We start from the raw sequence: 19,733 nt of genomic DNA on the forward strand, positions 1-19,733 counted from the left end.
TGATGGGCATCCCCTCGATTTCCAATTCTTTGACTCCACAAAAAGAGCTGCTATAAATATTTTCATATATGTATGTCCTTTACAATGAACATTTCTAAGTCATAGGAGGGAAGGAGGAGGTTGCTGCTAGCCCCTCATTCCCAATTTCCAACCAATCGTATTGTCCCCCACGCCTCAGCTCTATACCCAATCTTATTGATTTTACCATATATGATATCAAGCTCTTTTAATGGATCGTAACTTGTTTCCTGCCCACTAAGTCCCGTTCTTTGTTCTGCACTTTCCCAAAAACTACAAAAAGGGTAGCCATTCCCCATCTTGGGAGTCTTAGCTTTGCTGGGGAAGCTGAGATCCTATTTGGTGGTAAATTTGTACGTTACTAATAAATTGATTATGCTCTGAATTTTGTGCCTCAGTTTACCCTGTTTTGACTGTAAGGAAAAAAATTTATGAATACATGGTGAAGTAAATTAAGAAAGAGGATTTTCACTACTGGGTGGGAGCTCTGAGCTAGATATAGAAGGCAGATTTCATGTTTTAATATTTTGAGTAATATCTCTTTTCATCCCCTAGGTCAGAGGTTCTTAACCTTTTTTGTGTCTTGGTTCCCTTTGGCAGATTATTGGTATTCTGAACCCCTTCTCAGAATAATGTTTTTAAATACATAAAATAAAATATACAGGATTACAAAGGAAACCAATTATACTGAAGTAATATGTATTTTTTTTCCAATTCAATTCAGATTTACAGACCTCCTTAAAATCTATCCACAGACCATTTGGGTTAAGAACCTGTGCCCCAGATTAAATTTGTACCTGGCCAGGGAAGGGTTTATTACAGTTGCTTTAAGCCTCCAGTAAACTTGGTGTTGACAGAGCAACCAAGGCAACTGAAGGCTGAGCTCCTTCTGGCTCTTTCTCATACTTGTATTGATTAGTAATTGACAAGACTCGGGCTGGGAGCTCAACTAGGGTGACCCCCGGTGGGCAATTCACATATTGTGCCCACTAATTAAATTCCCTCATGGAATAATTAACCCAGTGATATACATTCTTTCTGTAGGTTTAAGGAGGCAACACCTGGGGCACAAAGCCAAAGGGGCCCTATGGGAGGGCAAATGTTTACATGTGTAAAATGCCTCGAAAATTTTAAAGTACCACATAAAGGTTATCTATTATTATTATCATTACTACTCCTCCTTTACCATTTCTACCACTGCTACTACTACCACCACCACCAGCTTCACCACTACTACTACTATGACCACCACCAACCACTACCACCATGACTATTACTACTACTGCCACCACTGCTACTATCACCACCATCACTACTACCACTATTAATACTAGTACTTCTACCATCACTAGCATCACTACCACCCCTACTCCTACTACTACCATCATCATTACTACACTACTTGAAGACAACTCCCAACACACGCACACACACGCACACACGCACACACACGCACACACGCACACACACACACAGTTCTTGTCTTATTCAGGTTTTGATCTGCTCCACATTTCACCTGGGCCTGTTTGCCTCTCCTTAGGCCACCTGGTATTCTCCAGTTTCTGAGGGCTCATTATGTTGGTGCCAGACTTTGTTCAGACACTCAGTTGACTTCAGCCCTACTGCAGCTCAGAACTCCCAAGCACAATCGATCCACCAGCCTCAGCCTCCTTCTATAGCAGGAATTACAACTGACCAACTCTTATGGTTATAAAACCATGTGGAGAATGTATGCTTTGACAATGACCTGGCAAAGTAGATGGCACTAAATAAATGTTGTTGTATATTTGAAAGTAGATGGCATGGGTTACTAAGTACTGGTAGGATCCTATAATATGGCTGGACCACAGATGTGTTTTGCACACATAATCTTCTGAGAAAGTATTCAGTTTTCCTCCCTGTCCCCTTTTACTGGACAAAGGGCTCAAAAACATGACCAACATGTGGGTAACCAATAGGAAGCATAAAGAAATCCCCAGCACCCCGGAAAACCACAATCTGCTCATTTTTGCCATCATGGGTTTCTATCCTGACAACATTGGTTCAGTGGTTGCAGAAGATGAGACACAGCTGAATGAGGAATGGACCTTGGTGCTGTTCAAAATGACCATCCACCCACAATGCCAGCATAGAAATGTCTATACTGCACAGATATCTGTAGCCTTGGGGTTGAAGGTACAGTCAGAATCTGTTCAGAGTGAGAGGCCAAGTAGAATTAACAGCTCTGGACCAGAGTTGCCATTCCTTTAGGGGTGCACCTTACTGTTCACCTCAGGAGTGAAAAACCCACCTGAGCTGACTCTGATGTTGTATATCCTTTCTCTCCTGCTTGTATAGGCCACCCTGAATGCTCCCACCTACAGCAGCACCTTCCTGCTTTTTGTGGCTCTGCCTGTACCCATTGTCCCTGCACTGAATCACAACTCCCTTCAGTCTCCCGAAGAACAGTTCCTGTGCTGTCTGTAGTTACCCTCATAGGACCCTGGGCGGGAATCTCTGTGCCCCTTAGTGACACAATCCTTCCCTACAGTAAATGGGCAAGGGGTGGAGGAAAGTTGAAATACCTTCCCAAAATGCTACCAATTTTTCAGTTCCACCAACAATGTATGAGTATACCTGTTTCTCTATAACCTGGAGCTTTTTTAAAAAATTTCTATTTTTATTAATATCTTTTGGTTTTTTACATTATTTTAATTTCTCCCCCTCCCTTTTCCAGAGAGCCATCCTGGGGCTGTTTCTTTGTTTATGCCTTCCCTTCCCCTTAAGATAACATGGTTATCTTAAAACCTAGGTGAGGGACTGCATTTGCTGTGGGGGAAGCAAGAAGAAGTGCTGAGAAAATGTGTAGGAAAAGGAGAGACCAGTCAGCCTACAAGTGAGAATCAAAAACTTTCTGTGGTCCAATTCCAGTATTAGTGACTTATGGGTTTGACTAGGATTGAAGATCAAGCTAAAAGGTGGCAGTACCAGGACTTGGCTGCAGAAAACTCGAGTGTGAGTCTCATCTCTGCTACATGTAAACCACATGCTCTTGGGCTTTGCATCTCTGAGTCCATTTTCTTGTCTGTACAACAGTGATAAGGACATTTCTACTTAAATGGAAAGAACACGGGACAATAGCTGGACAGGGAGTGCAGAGAGGACCAGTTCATGGATGGAGACAGCCATTAGTCCTAACCCTAGAAGGGGCCCCCAACAAATCATGCCCCGATGGGCACCAGAGTCCCTTCTCTCAGTTGTCCACAAAGGAAGCCTTTGGAATCCAAAGTTTGGATGATTGATCCTCCCAGTAACTGGACACAAGCGAGCTCGGTGCCATCTGTCTTGAGTATGGGAAGAGAGAAACTTGGTACAGGGGCAGTAAATACCTCATACCCAGCTGGGAACTGAGAAAGGGCTTTGACCCAGATTGAGAACATTTCCCTTTTTCCTCCCCGTGTTGGTGGTCCTGGGCTTCCCCTTCCCACCACAGCCAGTCTAGAGGAACAGGAATTCCTAAAGAAAAGGTAGGGAGACTTACAGTAGAATATTCTTCTCCATCCTAGATGCCAAGCTGTTCTTGGTGGGAGATAAGGAAAGCCAGTGCCCTGTGCTCCCCTCAGGACCTTGGGTCAAGTCCTGATTCTATCTCTTTGAGAGATCATTCAGCCAACAAATCGTTCCCCCTACCCCCATCCCCAGCTAGAGACCCAATGTCTGCCTAACGATTAAACATTAGCACCCCACCAGGTACAAGCTAGGAAACAGAGAAGACAAAGATTTTCAAATTCTTTCTGTTAAGTTTATTCATATTTATTTAACCTAGCCTGGTGGGTAGGGGTTGTTGGGTAGAAGTCAATGCCATATCTAATCCTAGCAGCCTTTCCAGGGGAAAATTTAGAAATTTTCTCATTGAAATTCAGAATGAGGGTCTAGAAATGTTGGTAACCTCAGAAGGGGAAAGAAAGGGAGAGAGCCAAAAGACATGGACTGCTAATAAGATGCTATGATGCTAAATTTGGGACTAAAAGAGAGCCAAGCCTTTACCTCCAAGCAGAAAGCGAATGTTGATGGGACAAGATTTCATTGAACCATAAACTGAAGGTGAACAGGCTAAGGCTCCAGAGAACTTGAGTCTGCACAGTCCCAAATGATCCCATCACTCGCTGGCTCTCCTGCCTGAATTACTGGCCTAGAGACATCCTCTTCTAGTTGAGGAGAAGCAGAGAGGGGCATCCAAGGTCTGGTTTCCCCTTAGCAGAGGTTCTGCTGGACTGGCTCTTATATTGAGGGGAAAACAGAGCTGCATCCCTGGCTCCCCAAGCAAAGGGAGTTACAAATTGCAAGTCCTACTAGAAATAAAGCAATACCAAGAGAGGAGTTTGGGCCTGAGCCTGGAGCAGTTGGGAGAGTCATTTGCAGCCTAATCTAATAGCTCCTTGGGCTCTGTACCATCATTACCATCCTCCCCATCATCACTCCGAGACCACCATTGCTAATTCCCAGGGGGTGAGTCTGGTTCTCAAGAAGAACCATTGGAAATTTAACTGACCATTGGAAAGGAAGGTTGCAGGTGGGGAGCCAATGCCTGACAGGCCTTTCTGCTGCTTAAATGGGGCCAGTAGCCTAGCCATGGAATAGAGGGGTGCCAGGGGGGAGGGGAGGATATGGCTGTCCCCCTGAACCAGGCTGGGGCCCATCTCCCAAGGACCAAAAATGAGGACTGCAGTTCTGTTCTGAGATAGGCACTGATCTACCCAACCTTCCATCTCAGGGGAAGTGCTGCCCCATGGAGGACATGAGGACGAGGGCAAAGGTGGTGAGGTGCAGGGCTGGGCGCAGGAAGGGTTGCCCACTGAAAAGTGGCTTTGGTGATCTCAGCTGCTGGAAGCTTGAACGGCATGGATTATCTACATCTGTTTGAAGAAGCGTATCTTCCTTGGGACCCTGAGTCTTGCTCTCTTGCCGTACCTGAGGAGAGGTATTGTTAGGAGGTGGCAGCCCCCACCATCTCAAATAGGGTGCGGGCAGGGAGTGACAATGAACACAGAGGCTCTTCTTCCCCCAACACTCAGCCCAGAGAAGTAACCTATGACCTTGTTAACCTTGCTCTCAAAAGGAATGCTATGGTTAGCCACACTGTGACATAGGAAAGACAGGCTAAAGAGGTAGCCCTTGAACCGCTTTTACCAATGTTCTGGTCCCTGGACATGACAGTGAGGCCGACCTTTCCCTGCTCCTCCGTCCAAAAGGGTGAGGGGGCAATCCAGCTTTAGGAGAGCCTTTCGTAGGGATGTAATGGGGAGGCTCACCCTAACCCCATGGTTTTTGGGCATCACCTGTTCCACTTTCTGAAAGACTCTCAGGAGGTTATCTCGAAGCAGACCCTGCAGTTCTTTCTCACTCCAGCCCCTCTTCAGCAGTTCCTCAATCAAAGCAGGGTATTTGGAGACATCTTCCAGGCCTTGTGGAAACCTGCAAGTGAGCAACTTTCAGCAATGTCCCCATCTGACTTTCACCCAAGGGCTTTCTTGGAGAGGTGTTCATTGCTAACCCACAATGCTCACACCTTCCTCTGAATTCCCAGTTTAGCAAGTGCCTTTCCTATAACAGGAACCTTTCTGAGCAGGGCCCACCTTAGGGCTAATTACATCTTTCCCAGTGAAAACCATTGAGGAAGGTGGATGAAGCCAAGGAAGACCCAGGCTTCACTTTCCTCTTCCTTCATTGCAAAAATCCACTTCTCTCCAGGGACACTGACCCAGCTACTTCTCACATTTCCCAGATGAGAGGAATCCTTTTCCAGGACCTGTAGCCTGGGGACCCAAAGCAGTATTGAGGAAGTCTGACCTTCAACTTTCCCATTCTCTCCAAGGTTAAATCCGTTGTGTGAAGCAGGAGACAGACCATCCTACAAAGCGGCTGCTCAAGTCTATACTGCCTATATGCATCATCATTACAATCAATAAACATTTATTGAGGCTGATTAGGTGAGGCGGTGCAGTGGCAGAGTGCTGGAAATGGCGTCAGGAAGACTCATCTTTGTGAGTTCAAATCCAGCCTCGGACGCTTAATAGCTGTGTGACCCTGGGCAAATCACTTATCCTCTGTTTGTCTCAGTTTCTTTAACTGTAAAATGGGTGTAATAGCCTACATCACACTCAAATGAGATAATAAAAACCACTTAGCCTAGTGCCTGGCACGTAGTAAGCACTGAATAAATGATTATTCCCTTTTCCTTCCCTTCCTCAGGGCCTTGTGCTGAGCTTGGGAGGGATGTGAAGAATTAAAGAGATGACCTCAGCCAGCTCTATGTAAAGTTTATGCTTTGCATCTATTTTGTGGTAGCAAAAAACTGGAAACTAAGGGGGAAGGGTGCCTTTCTAGTGGGGAACAAGGTATGGTTTATCAGTGTAATGGAATAATATTGAGCTGAAAGAAATGGTAAAGGGGCTAGTTTCAGAGAAGTGGGGGAAGACATCTATGAACTGATGGAAAGTGAAGTGAGCAGAACCAGGAGGTCAACTTATACAGTGACAAAAATATGGCAAAGACAAGCAATTTTAAGAGGCTCAAGAACTCCAATTGATGCAATAACCAACCATGATGCTAGAGGACCTAAAACGAAGTGTGCTCCCCACCTCTGGCCAGAGAAGTAACAGACTCAAAGTGAAGAATGAGAAACATATTTCTGAGCATGGCCAATGTGGGAATTGGGCAGCTAGGAGGCACAGTACATAGAGCGCTGGGCCCAGAGTCAGGAAGACTCATCGTGAGTTTGAATGGGGCCTCAGACGATCATTAGCTGTGTGACCCTGGGCAAGTCACTTAACCCTATTTGCCTCAGTTTCCTCAACTGTCAAATGGGCTGGAGAAAGAAATGCAAACCACTCCAGTATCTTTGCTAGGAAAACCCCAATGAGGCCATGAAGAGTCAGACGCAACTGAAAGGGCTGAACAACAATAAAGGGGGGAATAAGCTTTAATTGACTACGCATATTTATCATGAGGGTTTTTTTCTTATTTTGCTCAATTAGGTGTGAAAGGTAGGGGAAAATGTGCTTTTTTGGGGGAAAAAAAAACTAAATGTTTTGAAAGAAAGTTATAATTTAGGCTGGGGAGACAGAGACATGCCAAGATAACCAGAATGTCTGGCAGTATGGGATCGGAGTGAGATTATTGGTACAGGTCATACCTGTGAAAGGGAATCAGAGCAGGGAGAGTCCCCTGTGAGCTGCAACAAGGAGAGAAGGCTTGTGGAGGGAGTGAGACTTGGACAAGGAGAAGGGAATTCCAGGTAGGACAAGGAATGTGAGTAAAGGTGTGATGCGGAGACAAGTTTGGGAACATGTATTTGAGTAGAGGGGAGTGGGCACTTGGGGGCATCACACTGTGGAATCCCTTTAATGGCCAAGGAGATTGAACTTGGTGGATTAGGCCATGGGGAATCATGGAAGGTTCTTGAGCATGTGACCAGATGGGCAGAGCTGGGCTTTTTAATTAATCTGGAGATGGAGTGTGGGCACACAGTCAATGGTTACTAGGAAACCTGATGTCTAGGACACGTAACACAGTCTGTTCCCGGGGTCAGGAGAGTAGAGTACTCTCAGCTGGGCAAGTAGAAGAAGCAGGATGGGGGCGGGGGGCAGGCGGGAAGAGCTTGCCCCAATCTATCTCCTTAGTCACCATCCTTGACAACCACATGCTGAACTCTGTTGTTTCTAGCTGTTGATGACCCCCAAGTGCTGACAGTGTCTTTTAAACTCAATACCCTCTGAATTTAGTCCCTGGGACATAGCCCCAGTTGCCCTGTCCTAGTTAGGGCTCTGGGAGTCCGGATTAAAGGAGGGAGGGGCTAGCGTCAGGGAGACCAGTTATTGAATTAATGAGGGCCTGCGCTAGGCCGGCATGACTGTGAAGAGAAGTGAGGGAATAGGTGTGAGGGATCTCAGGAAGGGAAAATCAGCAGGGCCGATGAATGACCGGGTGGGGGGAAGGGAGGCATCAGGCACAATCTCAGGGTGAGATCCTATTGAGAGAAGCAGGGAATCTCCAAAGTGAGCTGGCTTCAGAGAAAAGAGCATGTGTTTGGTTTGAGAGGTGACGATGGGACATCGCTAGGAAGCCTTCCCCAGCCCCTCTTCATGCCCTCGCCTTCCTTCTGCTAATTATTATCTGGTGTGGTTCAGTCGTCTCTGTGACCCCATTTGGGGTAGTTTTCTTGGTAAAGACAGAGGAGTGGTTTGCCATCTCCTTCTCTAGCTCATTTTACAGATGAGGAAACCGAGGCAGATAGGGTTAAGTAACGTGCCTAGAGTCACACAGCTGGTGTCTGAGGCTGGACTTGAACTCGTGAAGATGAGTGCTCTATCCACAGTGCCACCTAGCTGCTATTTATTTAACATTAATAATATAATAATATGTAATTATACAATAATATATTATTTACATATAAAGTATAATATATAATAATTATATACTAACATATAATGTATTATATAATTACATAGTATCTAACATATACTATATCATTATATGCTATATAATGATATGGCATATAACATATATACTATAAAATTACATAATTATAAAATTATAATTATATAATATATACTATATAATTACATATTATATATTATGATTATGTATGGCATATAACATATATACTATATAATTGTATATAATTAACATATATTATATAATTACATATTAGATAACATACACTACATACTGTATCATTATATGCTATCTAATGATATAGTATAGAACATACATATACATAATAATAAAATATTATCGTGTGGTTGTTTATTTATTTCTCATTTACTATTTATCCTGCATATAACTTGCTCTGTATATATCTGTTTGCGGGTTGTCTCTCCCATTGAATTATAAGCTCCCTGAGGGCAGGGACTGCCTTTTCTCTCTTTGTGTAACCCCAGTACTTAGTGCAGTTCCTGGCACACAGTCGGAGATCAATAAATGTTTATCGCTTGTTTGGTTGTCATCTAAGGGAAGATGGGAGGAGGGAGAGGAACTGAAATTCAGGAAGAAGTTACCATTTTGGAGAATCATGAGTGTAAAGGTGATTATTGAAACAGTGAGAATGGGTAAGATTTACTAAGGAGGGTGGGGGGCTGAGGCCTGGACTTTGAGTGACTGGACTGAGGGTGCAGGAGAAAGAGAAGAGAAGAGCAGAGAAAATCAAGATGGGAGGAGAACCCAGGCAGGGCTGTGTCAAAAAGGCCAAGAGAAGAAAAAAGGAGGAGAGTGGGCAACAGTGTGGCCTGGTGCAGAGAGAGGTAAAGGAAGGCGAGGTCTGAGGGGATCCCGAGCATTGGTCTGTCGAGGCGTTGGCTGACCACAAGCTCAACTGAATTCAGAGGAGAGAGACAGAGAGAGAGAGAGAAAGAGACAGAGAGAGACAGAGACAGAGAGAGACAGAGAGAGAGAGACAGAGAGAGAGACAGTCAGAGAGAAACAGAGACAGAGAGATAGAGAGAGACAGACAGACAGACAGACAGAGAGAGAGAGATACAGAGACAGAAAGAGAGAGAGGTTTCGGTGGAGGGGTGGGATGAGAAGCCAAGTGACAAGTCTGAATGAGCCCTGGCTGCCCAAGTCCTTCCAGCTCTTAATTCCTAGGTGTCTGAGTTGAGGAGGGAATGCCGGCTGTGGGTACAGCCTAGGCTTTTGTGAAGTATGGAAGTGACAGGAATGGGTGAGATGGGGTTGTAGCTTGGTGTTCAGTGGGGCTGGGGCACCACTTTCTCCTGGTTCTCTTCCTGCCTCTCTGACCACTCCTCAGTCTCCTCTGCTGGGTCCTCCTCCAAATCACACCCCGTCACTGTAGGTGTCCCTCAGGGTTCTGTCCTAGGCCTCTTCTCTTCCCCCTCTGTACTATTTCACTGGATGATCTCATCAGCCCCCTAGGATTTAATCCCTGTCTCTGTGCTGATGATTCTCAAGTCTACCTTTTCTACCACAGACAGCTGACCTCCAGTCTTGCATCTCCAATGGACTTTCAAGACATCTCAAACTAGATGTCCAGTAGACATCTTAAACTCGACATGTCCAAAACAGAACTTCTTATCTTTCCCCCTAAGACCTCCCCGATTCCTACCTTCCCTATCACCATCCCTCCCAGTCCTTTGGGCTCACAACCTAGGAGTCATCCTGGATGCTCTCTTTGACTCCCCAGATCTGAGCTGTTGCCAAGACCTGTTGAATTTCATCTTTACAGCATCTCTTGAATATGCCTCCTTCTCTCCTCTGACACTGCCCCCACTCTGGTGCAGATGCCCATCACCTCATAGGTTGGACCAGTGCAGTAGCTGCTGGTGGGTCAGTCTCCCTCAAGTCTTCCCCCACTCCACTCCATCTCCCTCTCAGCCACTCCTAAAGCACAGGTCTGATCATGGTACCCTCCTATTCAATAAACTCCTGTGGTCCTCTGTCACAATGAACAAATATAAAGTCCTCTAATCGGCATTCAAAGCCTCTCATAACCTAACAGCACCCCCCCCACACACACACACACATCTTTCCAATCTTCTTGCATCCTACCCCCTAACACATCCTCTTCTATCCAGTGACCTCCTGGCTGTTCTATGAACAAGACACTTCGTGTCTCAGCTCTGGATGCTTTCTGTGGCTGTCCCCCATGCCTGGAATGTTCTTCCCCTCATCTCTGCCTATTATCCTCCCTGCCTCATCAGCAGGAAGCCCTCCCCAAGCCCTCCTAATCCTAGGGCCTTCCTTGTGTGAATTATCTCTGACTTATCCTATCTACAGCATGTTATTACTGTCCTTCCTGCTAGACTGTAACCTTCCTGAGGGCAGGGACTGTCTCTCACCTCTTTTTGTATCTCCAGAGCTTAGCACAGTGTCTGGCACATAGTAGGCACTGAATAAATGTTTATTGATTAATTGATGATGCCGGTGTATTTGATACCTCCTTCCACAACCCAGATTGGTGGATTTGAAATCAGAGGGCCTAGGTTCAGATCCCAGCTCTGCTGGTACTACCTGTGTGACCTTGAACGAGTCACTTAACCTCTATAGATCTTTCATCTACGAAATAAGGAGTGGCAGCAGCAACAGATTGGACTACCAGACCTTCCAGCTCAAGATCTATGATTCTTCTTTCTGCATCCCTAGCACCTAGCGCAGTACCTGGCACATAGTAGGCCCTTAATGAATGTTTGTTGACTCCCTATCGACAGGTCCCCACCACATAGCTAATTAACTCTAAGGAAATAGAAATAAGATACTCACTTGCCAACACCATCGTAGTCTCCTCCGATCCCCATGAACTCGGCTCCTATGACCTTCTTTATGTGGTCAAAGTGATCTAAGGGACAGAGTGCCGGGGGTTCTTAGCGTGGGGGAAGATGGAGGTTCCTCCAGGACACACTCCTCGCCTTGAGATCTCTCTCCTCCCACCCACTCTCTCACCTCTAAGGAGCCGGCCTTCCCTCGGCCAGGGGCCGGAGGTTTGGGGGGTTTGGACCTCACCTGCTACTGTGGAGATGTTGGCCAACAGCTCACACTGAATCACACCCACAGAGAAGGTCACCATCACAATGCCTCCGTTTCTTTTCTGTAGAACCAGACACAACCCCTCAGAGCAGCCCGGTGGGAGTGGGGGGGGGATGCCTTAGGGTAGGTCAAGATCGATTCCCACTTTCTCATTATTCTTGTAATCTATCCTACAAATCCTGCACTGGAGCCAAGCTTCCCATTCCCCACATCCCACCCTCCCTCAATTACTCTTCTCTCTCCAAGGGATGGAAACTGAACACTTCAAGCAGGCTAGAGACTGGAGGAGGGAAGAGTCTGCCGACAGCTGCAACCCTCAATCCAGATTGCTCCCTTCACTTAACCCCTCTGTGCCTCAATTTCCCTGTCTGTAAAATGCAGGGTTTGGATTCTGATGGCCTCTGAGAATCCTCTTAACTTTAAATCCTATGATCCTAAGTCCTCTGCTTACCCTGGGGGTCCCTGGCTTCTGTGATGGAGAACATATGAACCCAGGCAGGAGTGTCTGTCACACTTCTCCTTCCTCTCCTATCCCCAGAGCTCCAGCAGTGCCGAAAGTCGGCTTACCCGCTTGGGGTGGAAGGTGGCCAGGTTCTCTATGACTGCGGAGTGTGCTACATGTAACCCTGACAACTTATGTAACACACCCTAGTAAGGATAACAAGGTTGGGGAGTCTGAGGGAGCCAAAGGATTGGGGAGCTCTGGGGTCGGGAGGAGAGGGTCCAAAGCATCTCAGGCCCAGCGTTTGGCAGGGTTCTGATGCCTCACCAGCTGCTTCAGGAGGTCGTCTGGCACATTCCTCGAATCGTTGCAAATTTGGAAGGCCGATGAGTGAGAGAATATCACCGGAGCTCGAGACACAATCATCGCCCTTCTGGCCGTGGCATCCGACGTATGAGAGAGGTCCACCATCATGCCCAGACGGTTCATTTCCTGTATCACTTCCTGGGGCATTGGGACAAGGAGGAAAGCAGGAGGGGTTGGAGAGAGCAAGACGGAGTTAATTTTAGTCCAATGAGCTAAGGCAGGGCTGTCCAACCTTAGGTTTTTATTGAAACAATAGACAATATATTTTGATTTGCCATTTTAGTGAGAGCTCTGCAGTAGCTTCGTTTACTAAAGCTTTTATGTAAATTTCTATGCTTGTAGGCGGGCCGCATGAATCTCACTGTGGGCCTGAGCTAGGGAATGCCTTCAGGAGTGGATCATGGAGCCCACTAGGAAATGATCACCAGGGTTGGGAGGGGACTGGGCCGTGCAAAGATCAGCAGAAGGAATTGGGGGCATTTAGCATGAAGAAAAAACTTGGGGGGAGTGGAGGGGACATGATAGCTGTCTTCAAGGACTGTCCAGGGGAAGAGGAACTAGCTTTATTCTGCTTGGCACCAGAGGGCAGCGCTAGAAGCTATGGGTATAAAGGGCAGAGAGGAAGATTTCAGCTCAGTACAAGAAAAAGCCTCCCAACCACCCTGTCTACCTAAAAGATGACTGAGATACCTCTGGAAGTTGTGAGTTCCCCATCCCTGGAGGTCTTCAAAAGAATCTATACAACCACTGGCAGCTGGGTTCTGCTACCAGTTGCACTAGATGGACCTCTGAGGTCCCTGAGACTCGGTGGGCCCAGCCTCCCACTCTGTTCCTGAGACCTCTTACCTCACCAAAAGTATTTAGTCCCTTAATATATGGATAAGAGTGATGCAGGCCCTTGGTGGAGCTCTCTGCCCTGTAAGATACAGCAAAACAAAGTAAATTAGCTATAATAGACACAAAGCTAGAATCTCCCAACTTGGAACATCCAACCAATTCATCCACATGATTCCTTCCTTCCTCTAAAAGAGGAAGGAAGTTGACTAAGATTTGGAAAATCTTCCTAGAACCCAGGGCCAGTGTGGGCAGGGTCTGGGGAAGCACTGAGTGCCAGAACTCTGCTTACTCTGGTCTTCCCATACACCCTAGGGTCGGACTGGACCCAGCATAGCCTCCATCTCGGAAGCCCCTAAGCCCTGGAAGGATGACCATATTGTACCCTCACCTTCTTCAGAATACCCAGGCTCTAGAACCAGGAGAACAGTTAAGAGAGTAACAGCTGCATTGTAAAGACAGAAAATGGTGAAAGGATTGAGAACTGTGGTCAGGGCAGTGACCAACTGTGATTCTGGAGGACTAGCGATGATCTGGGTTACCCATCTCCTGACAGAGAGGGCATGGACTCAAATACAGAATCGGACACATTTATGGACACGGACAATATGGGAATTTGTTTGGCTTGATTATGTATGTTTGTTTCAGGGGTTTTTGTTTTTTTCTTTTAAATTGGGAGCTAGAGGGTAGGAAGGAGAGAAAATAAAAGTCTGTTCACAGAAAAATAGAATTTAGTATATAATAGAGTATGTATATATTTATATTTAGTATATATATATACTATATATATATATATATATAGTATATTTAGTATATAATAGAATTCCCTCCCCCTAAAAAAACAAAACCCTTGTTATCCTTACCAGGGTGTGTTACAGAAATGTGTTAAGGTCATATAGCGCACTCCGAGGTCATAGAATGCCCTCAAGACGGCCAGGCTTCTATCCATGGAGTGGCCACCTTCCACCCCAATCAGGCAAGCCAACTTCCGGCTCTCCTTAAGCTCTGGGGATAGGAGAAGAAGAAGCAGTGGGTCCCAAAGCAGGGAGCTGCTATCTCGGAGGGGAGGGGAGATGAGGAAAGGGGGATGAGAGGGAAGGGAAGAGGAAAGATTCCTATACCCTCAACCCCCTTCTCAGGATATTGCAGCCAGTGGCTATGAGAAGCCCACCCTCCACCCCCCACTGACCCCAGGGGAGCTGACCCTTCTCTGGAGTAAGATCAGGGGCACTAGGGTTTGCCCTCAGAGCCTGCAAAGACATTATGCCCTCTTGAGCTGATTCCACCATTACACTCCGGCTCCAAGGTCACCCTTGGGATACTTTTGGGTCAGTGTACATGCATCCAGGGGATGCCCCTGCACACAGGGCTCCCATGTCAGGGAGCTAGTGGCATTACTCATTTAGGGTAAGAGGGAAAGGGGCTAAAGAGCTGGGTGTCTGGGAGATGGCTCAGAGCTTTGCACAGAGGCTGAGAAGGGCCTCTGGGAGCTGGGGGCTCTCTAGGAGGGTGGGTCTCATTCCTTTTCTCCCACCCCCCCAAACCCCAAGAGGCATAACCTTGAGCCGAGCTCACGAACTCCAATTCCTCATAAGCATTGCACATCCGTTTGATGACATCGATCTGTTCCAGGGTTAGGCGCAAAGCATCTTTGTCCTGAGTCTGGCAGGGGACGTAAGCTGACCAGAACTAAGGGAGACATAAGACATGACACCCAGAGCCTGGGGTGAGACCTGGAGAACCCTCCCTGAGCCTCACCTCCTTTCTCCCTGGCTTTAACCTAGAAACTGGGTCTGGGGATTGAGGGGATATAGGAAGATGAATCAGGAATGTAGGGCCAGGAGTTCAAACTCTCAGGGTTTGAGGACCCCTGGTTCCTTCCAGATCCAAAATCTAATCTATGATTCTCCTCTCTGAGACAAGTACCCATTCTGTCCTCGCAACTCACATCGCCAGCACTTTTCTTCTAGTCTTTGCCTGTCGCTATCGCAGTGGCCTCCTAACTGACCTCCCTACCTCAAATTTCTTCCACAAAACCGTCAAAGCTAAGATCTGGCCATGTCTCCCCTCTATCCAATAAAATCCAGTAACTCCCTATGGCTTCTAGGATAAAACATAAGTCCCCCTGTTTGGCTTTAAAGTTCTTCACCACCTGGCCCCAATTTTGCTTACATAAAATTTAAAAGCTTTTGCACAAATACAATTAAAACAGCTAAGATGGGAAGAAAAGTGGGAAATGGGGGTGGGGATCTTTTTTAGCAAGTCTCTCTGATCAAAATCTCATTTCTAAGATATGTAGGGAGCTGAATCAAATTTATAAGAAAAAGGGCCGCTCTCCGATTGATAAATTGTCAAAGAATATGAATAGGCAGTGCGCAGGGGAAGAAATCCAAGCTGTCGATAGCCACGTGAAAAATTGCTCCAAATCACTAATGATTGGAGAAATGCAAATTAAAACAACCCTGGGATGCCCCCTCACATCCATCAGTTTGGCTAAAATGACAGAAAAGGAAAATGACAGATGTGCGGAACCAGGAGAACACCGTACACAGCAACAGAGATACAGTTCGATGATTGACTGTGAAGGACTTAGCTGTTCTCAGGGATACAATGAAGGACTTATGATGGAGAATGCAATCTTCCTCTGGAGAAAGAAACAATGCAGTCTGAATGTAGATCGAAGCACGCTTTTTTGTTGGGTCGTTTTTCAGCGGCGTCCGACTCTCCATGACCCCATTCGGGGTTCTCTTGGCGGAGATACTGGAGCGGTCTGTCATTTCCTTCTCCGGCTCATTTGACAGATAAGGAAACTGAGGCAAACAGGCTTAAATGACTCGCCCAGGGTCACACAGCTAATAAGTGTCTGCGGCCGGATTTGAACTCAGGAAGATGAGTCTTCCTGGCTCTAGGCCTAGTGCTCTACGCATTGCCCCGTCTGCTTTTTCAACTTCTTTTATTCTGTTTTTCAGTCTGTCTTTTCTTTCGCCTCACGGATGATATCGAAATGTTTTGCGTGAATGCACGTGTCTAATCTACATCAAATTGCTTGCCCTCTCAAAGAAGGGAGAAGGGAGGGAAAGGGAGAATTTTGAACTCAAATTTTAAAAAATGTTAAAAAAAATTTGTTTACGTGTAATTGAGAAAAAATAAAATTAAATTAAATATAAAAAAAGAGAAATGATGAAGGGGACGGTTTCAGAGAAATCTGGGGAAATCTGTATGAACTGATGCAGAGTGAAAGGAACAGAATAAGAAGGACAATTTATATAATAAGACCAATATTATAAAGATAAACAACTTGGAAAGACTTCGGAACTCTGATCAACCCAATTCCTGCCCGCCTCTGGACAGACAGCTGATGGACTCAGAGTACAGACTGAAACATACTTTTTTTTTTAATGGACGTGGCTACTTTGGGAATTTGTTTTACTTGACTGTACATATTTTTAAGGGGCAGCTAGGTGGCCCAGTGGATAGAGCGCTGGGCCCAGAGTTAGGAAGACCCGAATTCAAATCCAGCCTCAGACACGTAGTAGCTGTGTGACCCTACCTTGTTTGCCTCAGTTTCCTCATCTGTCAAATAAACTGGAGAAGGAAACGGAAAGCCGCTCCAGGATCTTTGCCAAGAATAGCCCGAAAGGAGTCATGAAGAGTCAGACACAAGTGAAATGACTGAACCACCACCACAAAAACACGTTTGTAACCTGTTTGGGGCTTTTTTGCTTTTTCATCGTGTGAGGAAGGAAGAGGCAGGAGGGAGAGGATTCAGAAATGAAAATACAAGAAAACTGAATTTTTAGAATAAAGTAAATTATGCTAACACAACAACAACTCACAGACACTCATTTAAGTCCTGAGGATAAGAGTGAGGAATACAAACTTCCAACCCGATTTCTTCTCAAATGTCTTATCCATTCTAGCAGGGCCTGGAGTGTTAGACTTTGAGCCAGGAGACCTGGGTTCGAAATCCTGTCTAAAACATTTACTAGCTATTTCGCCCTGGAAAAGTCACTAACCACCTCTTGCCTCAGTTTCTTCATTTTTAAAATGAGGGGGCTGGACGAGATGGGACGTTAGATTAGATGGGCTACAGGTTCCTTATAGGTCTGTCTGTGAATACTATGAACAGGCATTTATTAAACACCAACTGTATGCTGGGCAGGGGGCAACGGTAGCGAGTGAGGAGGGATAGGGGGCTGGTCAATGGGGACCATGTCTGGAGGTTATACCTGGGCTCCCACCATTCCTGCTTGAAGCTTCTGAATATTGGTTTGGCTTAGGTTGAAGGTTCTCAAGTTGATGCCTTGGAGTCTGTTCCAGTGAAACCATCTCAGAATTCCTGCTAAGTCGTTGTGGCTACAGGAGAGAAAGCCTGGGTCAGGGGGGAGCAAAGAGAGGTCAAGAGCCAGGGTCAGAGAGAGCTCAGGGCAGGAGCTAGGAGGGAAGCAGGGGTCAGGGTCCAAGGTCCCAGTCCGGGTGCAGGCGAAAGGCCCAGATCGTAGGGCAGATGAACCAGACTTGCCCGTTGTCATAGAGACCAGATCTGAGCATGTTTACCCTGGGAGCCTGGGAGGGGGGTAGGAAGGAGGCAGGTGCATACATACCCATCGATAAGCGGGTGGGCCTTCATGAGGGCGTGGGCTCTGTCCCTCAGCTCAGAGCCACCGCTGGGGGCCGTGCCCACCCCGAGCAGCAGCAGCACCAGCAGCTGCAGCCTCTGGGCCTGATCCATGCCCAGAAAGGTGCCCTGTAAACCCAGGGGAGGCCTCAGCCACATGCTGTCCACAGGGAGAGGCACAGAGGTCTTGCTGCAAAGGCGAGGGTGCAGGAGAGGCTGGAAACAAATCCAAATGAAAAGGCAACAATTTCCCACCAGGCCCTGGGGCGGAGCCACATGGGTCCCTGCAGACTTCCTGGAGACTGGGGGCGGTGGGTGGAGCACCAAGGGGCCAGGGAGGAAGGGGCACTGGGAGGTGGGAGCTGCTTAACCCTGCCTCACTGTATCTCATTCTCCTCCTCTGTATCCAGTAGGGTGAAACTTACCAGAGGCTAGAAGGAGAGAGCCAGGCTCCCTCCCAGCCCCAGAACTTCCCTAGCTGTGTCCTCTGGGCCTCAGTTTCCTCTCCGAAAAAACCAAGGGAAGATCCCGCCCAGTTCTGTGATTCTTAGGCCCTTCCTCCCAAAATCACCAGAAGCAAAATCTCATTTCAAATGGGCCCCATCACCAAGGAGCCCAAACCCAGGCACAGGCTGGAAGGCGCAGGGAAGAGTCGAGAGACTTTCACTGGGGGTTGGGAGAGCCGGGTTCAGACAGCCTCAGTTTCCATCTTTTCAAAATGAGGGAGGAGGACATAGAAAAGCTGAGAGGGCCTGACATTCTAGCTCCCATGAACTATAAGATTCTAGGGATGAGTCCGAGGTAAGGGAAACCCGCCTCCATGTGCAGCACACGGTGGGAGGAGATGCAGTGAGGGGGGGTGGAGAAGGTGACCCTGGAGCCCTGTCCTGCTGGAGCCATCGGAAGATAGGAGATTTTGAGCTAAAAGGGACTTTAGGGGTCATCTAACCAAGCCCTCTCATTTTACAGGTGAGGACGCTGAGGCCCAGAGATTAAGATTGACCTAGCATCACACAGCTAGTGTCTAAAGTGGGATTTGAACGCAGGTCTTTCTGACTCCAAGTCCAGCACTCGACCCTGTGTATTATGTTGACTTTTGGTAGTTTATTTATTTATTAATTCATCTGTCTATTTATCTATCTGTCTGTCTATCTACCTACATACCTATCTCTGTCTAATCTATCTATCTACCTGTCTGTCTGTCTACCTACCTATCTGTTTATCTGTCTATCTATCTGTCTATCTACCTACATATCTATCTATCCATCTATCTATCTATCTATCTATCTACCTAATCTATCTACCTACCTATCTACCTAATCTATCTACCTACCTGTCTGTTGTCTGTCTATCTACCTACCTACCCACCTATCTATCTGTCTGTCTGTCTATCTATCTATCTAGTCATCTATTTATTTATTTGGGAGGAGGGGTAAAGAAAACAGGAATAAAGATGAGTAAAAGGTCTATTCATTTCCAATAGCCTATCTCCCCACTGCATATTCCCCAGGTGGTCCTTGAGTCTTGGATGTACTCTTTAGGACGTGAGAATGTCCCTAAAACACCCAAGGAGCAGGACAGCCCCGCCCCCCCCTTCCATACACACCACCTGGGTTGGTTAGGGAGTGGCCCCGGTAGAAAACCCCCTGAGTGTTTGTACAGGGGTGCAGCTCACCTCACATCAGGCTGTGCTGTAGCCAGTGAGCTCTCCCTAGGTGAACATACCCGCAGATCATCACCACCTCTGAACTCAACCTACAATAGCCAATCACTGTAGTCCTGAGTCTTACACTTCCTCCAGGTTAGTTCCTTCCTTTTCTCCCCACTGATCCCATGCCAACATTTTCTAGTACATATCTTCTCTCTGGGCCTGCTGGGTCCCTACCATCCATCTTACCAGCCCTACTCACCCTCCAAGAGTCTGGTCTGAGACTC

At 46.8% G+C, this 19,733-nt stretch overlaps 1 protein-coding gene across 1 annotated transcript; it reads right to left on the minus strand.

Moving 5' to 3' along the window:
- Window positions 1-3,781: 3,781 nt before the first annotated feature.
- On the minus strand, window positions 3,782-18,008 carry LOC118843344 (dipeptidase 2-like). The gene is made up of 10 exons (XM_036750944.1): window positions 17,785-18,008; window positions 17,410-17,536; window positions 14,740-14,869; window positions 14,044-14,185; window positions 13,193-13,262; window positions 12,308-12,484; window positions 11,515-11,599; window positions 11,275-11,350; window positions 5,337-5,472; window positions 3,782-4,968 (listed from the first exon to the last, which is right to left on the minus strand). The coding sequence occupies exons 1-10, from the start codon at window positions 17,955-17,957 to the stop codon at window positions 4,768-4,770; spliced, it is 1,317 nt and encodes a 438-aa protein (XP_036606839.1). The 5' UTR covers window positions 17,958-18,008; the 3' UTR covers window positions 3,782-4,767.
- Window positions 18,009-19,733: the final 1,725 nt, after the last annotated feature.

This window comes from Trichosurus vulpecula, chromosome 3, assembly GCF_011100635.1.
Source record: "Trichosurus vulpecula isolate mTriVul1 chromosome 3, mTriVul1.pri, whole genome shotgun sequence".
Lineage (NCBI taxonomy): Eukaryota > Metazoa > Chordata > Mammalia > Diprotodontia > Phalangeridae > Trichosurus > Trichosurus vulpecula.